A 7,824-nucleotide genomic window follows, 5' to 3' on the forward strand; every position below is an offset into this window, starting at 1 on the left:
TGCAGTCTGGTACCTGCGCAGACTCTCTGGAAGTATGCCAAAAGTCCACTTGAAGGCCGTTGTTGACGAGGTGAGTGGTGGATTTGGAAAACAAACATCAAAACATGTCTGGCATGGCAGACACATGGCATTTATGGATATGATGTGTTTTTCCTCTTTTTTTTTTTGGTCTTCTTAACATTCAACAGCAGGGGGTGCCTCTTGCAGAAATTTCAGACTTGTGAATCCTTGATGAATGGCAGTCTTCTCAGTTTGATAAACTATGTGTTATTTTAAAAGGCATGGTGCCATGGTTGTGTATAAAATTCAAATGAGCTGCAATATATTGGCAAATATCATATTGAGTGCGCATTCTTTTCACGCTAGTTTAGAAATTCAATAGATACAAACAGCTTTACTCTTTTAGGAACACATCTTTTGAGACAGCACAGTGGGAACATTAGTGGTATAACTCTGTCACAAGTTTGCCTGCTTAGCATCTTGCATTGAATGTGCTGATAATCTCTTGCAGTTAATAATGATCATCTGAAATATGTAAGAAACACATTTGGTTTGTGTGGGTGAATGTTCAGAAAGTGTTTTCTTTAATATATACAGTGCTCATTAAGTGAAACATTTGATTAAGTCTTTCTAAAAGGACCTACTGTAGGGATCTAGGATAATGGAAGGAACACCTACAGCACTGAGAGAGAAATGTGAACACACTCTTCTGCAAAATGCAAAGGCGTTGTGGAGAGGAATGAGTAGGATTTCTGGCAATGGGACTGTCAGGCCAAATGGTGGATGAGACAACATTATACTGCTTTTAAAGGCTGTAGATGGGTCCTCATGGGTTATGTTGATGTGTTGTGTTGTGATCAGATTTGACTGCAACATAAGCAGCAACTCATCAGTTGTCATCAGAAATTGAATACATTTTGGCTTGATCCTGGTGGTTGCAATTAAGTATGTTGTATTTCTTCCAACGTAGCCCCATCTACTTAAATCCAATGCAATACCAGAGCACAGAGAAAGAAAGACATGCAGATATTTGTTTGGCTTTGGCACAAAAATCTGTATTCATGTTGGGCCCCATTGCGCAAAGTTAGAGGCTGAGTAAGAAATTATGTTTCAATTATGTTTCCTCAGTGAAAATGATTATTGATTTTTAAGTGCAGCACAGTGAGACGTTAAACCACTTGAGGTAAGAAAAAATACAATATTTACTCTGATGTACTGTGAGCAGCAAATACAGGCAATGATAAGGGGTCAGGTCATCATCAAAAACGACAAAACAGACACAGCACATATGCCAGACAAAAAACATCCCATAAGATGGATCATCTTAGCAGTCTCAGCAAGCTCAGCTGCCTTTTTACACTGTTTAGTGATAATATTAGACCGTGTTTGTGCTTTGGACTTGTCTACAATGGTATTCTCTGTGTCTATTCTTAGAAGTCATGATCAATTAATGTCCACTGATTAAAGGGGCTCTATGTAATTCTTTTTTTAGCCATTTACATGTATTTATCTCTTTTTTTGCCATCTGTGAGCAGATTTCAGGGATGTGACTTTAATTCATCTCAGTGCCCTTCTACACTTTGCTAACAGAGAGCTAGAGTAGCTAACGTTAATTTAGTCAGCCTTCCACCACAACATAGATGTTCCACAGGGCCCTTTTAATGTAGTGAAATGTTTCCACAGCATCATACATAAACAGTGTTTGCCAGGCGTCCCTAACGAGCCAACACAGGTGTCCATCAGCTGCTTCTCGACACATATCCAAGCCAGCACTGCAGTTTGGCTCGCAGCTGATAGTATAATTTGAATCCTTCAAACTCACCCAATTATTAGGACGCTTCGTACTCCTTCAGATGGAACTTCAAATGAAAACCACCAATTCAGAGATAGGCCAACAATTTTCCCGGTACTTATACTTTTAAATATAGTGTCCAAATTATTTGACCACATTGATGAACTTGATGTAGTACAAGGTGAATTACTTTATTTGAAATCACTCATTGTATGTGTTTACATAAATCAATATATAAAATGTGTTTATAATAAAAATAAGTGCAAAGAAATTGTTTAATTGCAAGGCAATGTACATAATGTATTTTTTTGCCACACATCAATTTAAATAGTTAAAGCACAGATTGAATGGTTGTTAATACAGATTGAATTATGCATAATACATGCATGTACACACTAGCTGGACTTTGAGGTCATACAAGAAGTCATAACTGAACACAAAATAGCCAGCATAAGCTTGCTAGCTCAAACTGAGAGCAATCTCGCTGTCATAATGTTTGTTTATCATTTTGCTGTTGGTTTTCAGGGCCTGGCACCAGAGGACACAATGGAAAGCAAGTTCAAACTCCACCCAACTGCTCCGTCACAAGCCTCAAAGCAACTCATTAGTAGGTACAACTTCTGGGAAAATTGATTAATTAGTTTGACATAATCTGGAAGTGTCAGTTCACATATGTGTACACGAAATACCATTCTTTTCAAAATGAGTTACAAGGTTAACATGATTGTTTGTTACAGTATGTACAGATATCATTGTACAGTTAACTGGTGCAACATTACGAAAGCAGTTTTATCCAAACAACCTATCTTAATGTATCTGCTCCAGCACAAGATCAGCCATCTGCTAACTTTGACTTACATCGCTTATCACAACAATACATTCAGGCTTTAGCTGTTAGCAATGCTCTGTGTCATTGTGTGCAAATTTGATATTACATGATAATCATCTGTACCAGACAGTGGCCAGCAAGGCTAGTCAAAGCTCTATTCCACTTTGCAAACAGGAAAACTACATCTCACAGATCCAATTTTGTTCTATGTTACAGTTCTCATCATTCCAGTGTCCATTCCCTGTCGCCCGGTGCCAGAACTCCACACAGTCCTGGTTCCTCCCGTCAAAGCTGTTGGGCTGGTCTTTACCCCAGAACCTGCAGGACAACGAGAGACATCCAGAATGAGCAAAAATGCTGCTCTATCCTATGGTGAACGAGGTCTACATAGTTTTTAGTTTCTTACGTTGTAGTCAGTGGCGACCCATCTACCCATTTCCAATTCCCTTCCACTCCTTCGTCCGTCAATCCAATCCAGACTTCTTTGTCACTTGAATACAAGCCATTGATGAAGATCTATGGGGGATAAGACATAAAATCAAAAGTTACTAAACGCAAAGTTACCGTAAGTCACGTTTTACTTCATGACAATGTAATACAGACAGTTATCGTTGTGATGTAGCAGAATAACTTAAAGCTGCACTAATGAATATTTTTATACTAACAATTGATGAAATTATGTTATTAATTAAGCTAGCATAAGTATGGTGAACATAATGGAGAATTAAGCATCTAAAGAGCTAAATATTTCCATTTCCATTTTGCTTAAATTTGCTTTTAGAAGTAGCAATAGTTTCTTTTCCTTTGTCTCTTATTTTCCTATATTTTCACTATTTTCAGCGGAGCGCTTAGCTGCTATGTTGATGGCATTGTCAACATGGCTTCACAAACAATTTGTCCTGCCAAAATGTCCTTTTGTTTAAAGATAACTGGACCAAAACATTAGTTGCAGGTTGTACAATCCAAACAATGAGCAGGCAGTGGCTGGTGGGGTTCCTAATATAGGAAACTTCTTCGCCGGCCGAGAAGAAAGTCCCCAGACTAGGTTGTTATGTGAGAGTCTTCATAGACATTGTGAAATTCTTTCATGACTGGTTCTTCATTATTTGCACCTACTTGTTAAATCGGCATATGTTATAGATTAAGTTCTTTGTGGAGACCAGCAGAGCCAGTGATTCCTTGAGGCTTCATCACTAGGAGCATCCTCTTTCACATCACACATCCCTTGTTAGTGTGAACATACTGATCAGTGCAGCTTTCATGAACTAAAATGCTATGAAGAAGCTGGTTTATTGTGCTTTCATTGTGACACCTGCATGAACAGTCATGCCGATATACTGTAGATAAATGCAAAGAGATAAACAAACCATTTCCTCTTGGGTTTTTACGATTGCCAGGTCTGCTCCTTTGCTTTGACAGTATTCTCTACCCTTCCTCCAGGTTTTCTTGCCAGTGGAGGTGTAGTAGCAGCTGCCCTCATATTTTCTCCAGCCAGTGGGGCATTTTACATCTGAAAATACAGTCATTGAAAGCTATTTGAAAGCATTGGATTTGTTTTTCATCAGAAGGCATGGCAGATCTTAAAGTTCTGTCTAGAATCATTTTGGCAAGAGGGCCACATGCATATTGTCAATATGAAACATCCTTAACATGTTACCTCGAATCTTTGCCTTCAGCGTCTCAATTTCTATTTGCAGCTCGTCTCTCACAGCAGTCAGGTTCTCGTTGTTCTTCATCAGCAGGTCTCTCTCCACTGTTACATTTTGGCAACTGTTTTCCACCTCCTGTTTTTCTTGAGTCATGGACGTGTAAGAAGCCTGCAGCTCATCCAAGGATTTTACAAGTACATCATACCTGGCCTGCAGACTTTCCTTTTCTACTGTCAGGTTTTGGTGGCTGCTTGCTATCTTGTCTTTCTCATTGGTAGAGTGGTTGTATCTGTCCTGCAAGTGCTCTACAGCCTTAATCATGGTGTTGTAATTAATTTGCAGCTGATCTCTTTGTCTGGTTGCGTTATTGTATTTGTTCTGTAAATTGTCCCTTTCTTTGGTCACTGAGACATAATGGGCCTGCAACTCATTTTTGCTGTTGACCACTATATCGTATCGTTTTTGTATCAGGTCTCTGGCTGAAGTCAAGGCTTTGTTATTAGTCTCGAGCTGGTCGTTACTGGCTTTTAGTGTTTCTATCTCCTTGGTTGAAGCAGTGTTACTGGCCTGTAACTGGCTTTGGCTACTTTTGAGTTCAGTTACTTCCCTACTCAGTACGTTGTTGTTGGTGTCTATGCGGTTATATCTGGTATTTAAGTAATCGTAATTTTGCTGCAAGTTTGTATTTGTGACCTGGAGATCCCTTTTCTGTTTTTGCGCTGACCTCAGATCCTCCTGCAGATTGTCTTTCTCTTTACGCATGGCTTTTAGGTTGTTCTGATGTTCTTGCTCTGTGTTTTGATCTGCCAAAAATAAGATATATCAGTAAATCAGTGATTTTATCATGACATGAGGCAACTTTTTAAAACGTGAAAATTTGACAGAGGAAACAAAGACGTGGACTCACAGTGGACACTCTGACCTATGACCCCAAGCAACAGGATTAGACACAGCAGACCAAGGCAAACTGTTGCGATCCGGAAAGGGCTGTTTCTCAATGCATAAACTGGATGACAGCAGGAGTAGAGACAGAAACTTAAAACCAAAGAAGTGTTTTAGGGAACTTGTGGTTTTGTGCTTCATCTGTACTATGAGTGGTGAGGCGTGGTGTTGCAAAATACTATTCAAAACATTTATTTCAAGCAAAAGTGTTGACGAATTAATAGTTCCTCTAGAAATACATTTATGTATGTATTATTTTCAAAACATATTACATATACGAACATATTTATGTTGGAACTTGTAATGATATATACTGACTGTGTATATATATGTGTATATATATACTACTAAAGAGTGAATAAGGAATGAATCAGGAACGACTTGAATTACATAAGAGCAGAATCTTTAACGAGAAATTGAGGACTATACAGTAGATAGTGAAGACAACAGACTGGGAGAAAATATATTAATAAATCATTAGGTAATGAGTGCTTCATGAAAATCTGTGAATCAACAACTAATTAATAAGTAATTATTTAATCATAGGTTATACTTTTTGTGCCTCCTCAAGTAGTGATACAAAATACTGAGTAGTTACCAAGTAGTCCCTCAGTACTTCATGATAATAAAAATTAGTTACTAAGACCCTGTCCATGCGTACACACTTTTGTACAAACATCAACAGCAGTTTGGGTCACTGAAAACGGAGCTTTTGGAAAACTCCTGTCGGCGTGAAGTTATTAAGAAACCATGTTTTCAGTGTTCACAGTGAGTGTTCAGTGTTCAGTCTGGGTGGGCAGAAACAGAGATTTTTGGAAAGAATGGCGCAGACACACACATTTATCACTGTTTGTAGCATCATTTGCAAATGTGAACAGCCCACTAATGCAACCAAAAGTACAATTTTGGGATATTGGGATTGGGATATAAAGCTTAATATAAACACTATGGAACTGGCAGTTTTTTGTTTTCTCATGAAATATATTGTGATGTAGAAGTACCTTAAGCTTAGCTAGTTTTGTCTCAATGATCTGCACTGTTTTTTCGTACTTCCTGTCAAAATGTCCAGTTCTAACAGAATTGAATCAAAGCAGCGATTTGGCTTCATGGGGGCAGCAGAACAAACTAAAAACACCACATAAAATTGCTGAAGCAAACATTTATCAAACAGCTGCATATTTACGCATTGAACAGACATACACACGAGTTTTAGCATTTATTTGGAATCATGTTTTTGTAAACTGACAAAAGTCCATATCCAATATTCACTTCCCTTTTAGATTTGTTTTGATCTCCAATAACTCCTGAGAGAAATGTCTCACTCCATAGCTGCTTAAAGCTCCACATTTTTAACCAGGTGGTCGCTAACTTTGTTAGCTTAGTCTGCCTACTACCTGAAACTGGGCAGGTAGGGTCCAGTGCTGTTGCCAGAAACATGATCCATCCAAATGGATACCACTATTGTTCTTGACTGTGTAAAAAGGATATGGCCAAAATGGCCTTGGCCAGGTAGCATGTTATAGCCTGATATTAGCAGCATATTTTCATTGGTTTGGATTACGTTAGCTTGGCATGCTACTTAACTGAGTTGTGTGCAAAATGCCTGTGCAAACGTTGACTCCCATATGGCACATCCCACTTCAAGACATAACATTGCCATGATGCTGAAGAGATTTGGTTGTAGTTAGCACCTAGTACATTCGGATACATCTGACATTGTTTTTTATAGTATTTAGGCCTATGATAGTAGTGTTGCAATAAGAAACTGTAGATCACCATATCATACAAAAACAATTCTTGCATTTTGTGTCCACAGCGTATTCTGCTGCACCCCAGCAGCCAAAAAACAACAAGCTATAGAAATAAACATTTTTGTTCAGTAAGTTCATTTCTATCAAATATTCAAGTGTGATTATTGTATGGTATTGCACGTATAAGATTATAAGATATAAGATAAGAATTAAAACAGTACATTGTGCGCTGTGAAACCAAATCAGTGAGCTAAAAAACATTAAAAAGCAGCTGACAAATTTTTATAGTCTCATTTTATAAATTGTTAAACCATCCAATTGTATTTGAAAGAAAGTTAAGATGTTTTTACCTGAATACTGGAGCTTGCTGCCATCCGTGAAGAATTGCTTATAGCCTATTTTACTGTTCTCCATGTCCATGTTTGTCACTGTGGAGGCACGGTACTCAACGGCCATATTTGCATCTGCTTCATGAGCTGCAGTCTTCCCAGCAAAACACTGCGGCATTAGCTTGTGAAAAAACTCTTTCAGTAATAATACAAACAATCTATCCACTTTCAACAATTTCACTTTGATTTATGTTCTTCGTCATGTTTTTCTATCTTGACATAAAGAATAATGCTGTAGAACATATTACCTTTTAGCAGGATTCAAACGTCTACGTACAATTCTAGGTTTAGATTTGTTTTTTGGAATCTACACCTGGATAAGAATGCCACACATGAATGTAAGATAGCAACAAAGTAAACCTTACCTCTCCTTGTAGAGATGATCAAAAATTTGGAATAATGAAGGAATTATGTTTTGTATTCCTGTAACTTCAGATCACAAAGGCAGTGCACCTGTGTTTCAATATATGCC

At 38.0% G+C, this 7,824-nt stretch overlaps 1 protein-coding gene across 3 annotated transcripts; it reads right to left on the bottom strand.

Annotated features, from left to right (window-relative positions):
- Nucleotides 1–1,968: 1,968 nt before the first annotated feature.
- On the bottom strand, nucleotides 1,969–7,824 carry LOC311250939 (uncharacterized protein). 3 transcript variants are annotated; one of them, XM_084343104.1, is made up of 7 exons: nucleotides 7,718–7,824; nucleotides 7,314–7,446; nucleotides 5,178–5,276; nucleotides 4,279–5,073; nucleotides 3,989–4,131; nucleotides 3,028–3,137; nucleotides 1,969–2,939 (listed from the first exon to the last, which is right to left on the bottom strand). In XM_084343104.1, exons 2-7 carry the CDS (start codon nucleotides 7,417–7,419, stop codon nucleotides 2,801–2,803), a joined length of 1,392 nt encoding a protein of 463 aa, XP_084199230.1. In that variant the 5' UTR covers nucleotides 7,420–7,446; nucleotides 7,718–7,824; the 3' UTR covers nucleotides 1,969–2,800. The 3 variants fall into 3 exon arrangements, with proteins under 3 accessions (XP_084199230.1, XP_084199231.1, XP_084199229.1); XM_084343105.1 differs by having other exon boundaries at nucleotides 7,314–7,439; nucleotides 7,718–7,816; XM_084343103.1 differs by having other exon boundaries at nucleotides 7,314–7,473; nucleotides 7,718–7,816.

The sequence above is a fragment of the Pagrus pagrus genome (genome assembly GCF_965226575.1).
Source record: "Pagrus pagrus genome assembly, chromosome: 2".
NCBI classification, from domain to species: Eukaryota; Metazoa; Chordata; class Actinopteri; order Spariformes; family Sparidae; genus Pagrus; species Pagrus pagrus.

Excerpts from the sequence above, each read along its gene's own strand:
- LOC311250939 (XM_084343103.1), bottom strand. The coding sequence starts at position 7,470 with ATGCCGCAGTGTTTTGCTGGGAAGACTGCAGCTCATGAAGCAGATGCA. Across the intron at positions 3,138-3,988 it reads TAAAAACCCAAGAGGAAATG|ATCTTCATCAATGGCTTGTA; the intron begins GTTTGTTTATCT and ends TATCCCCCATAG. Across the intron at positions 2,940-3,027 it reads GGGTCGCCACTGACTACAAC|GTTCTGGGGTAAAGACCAGC; the intron begins GTAAGAAACTAA and ends GTTGTCCTGCAG.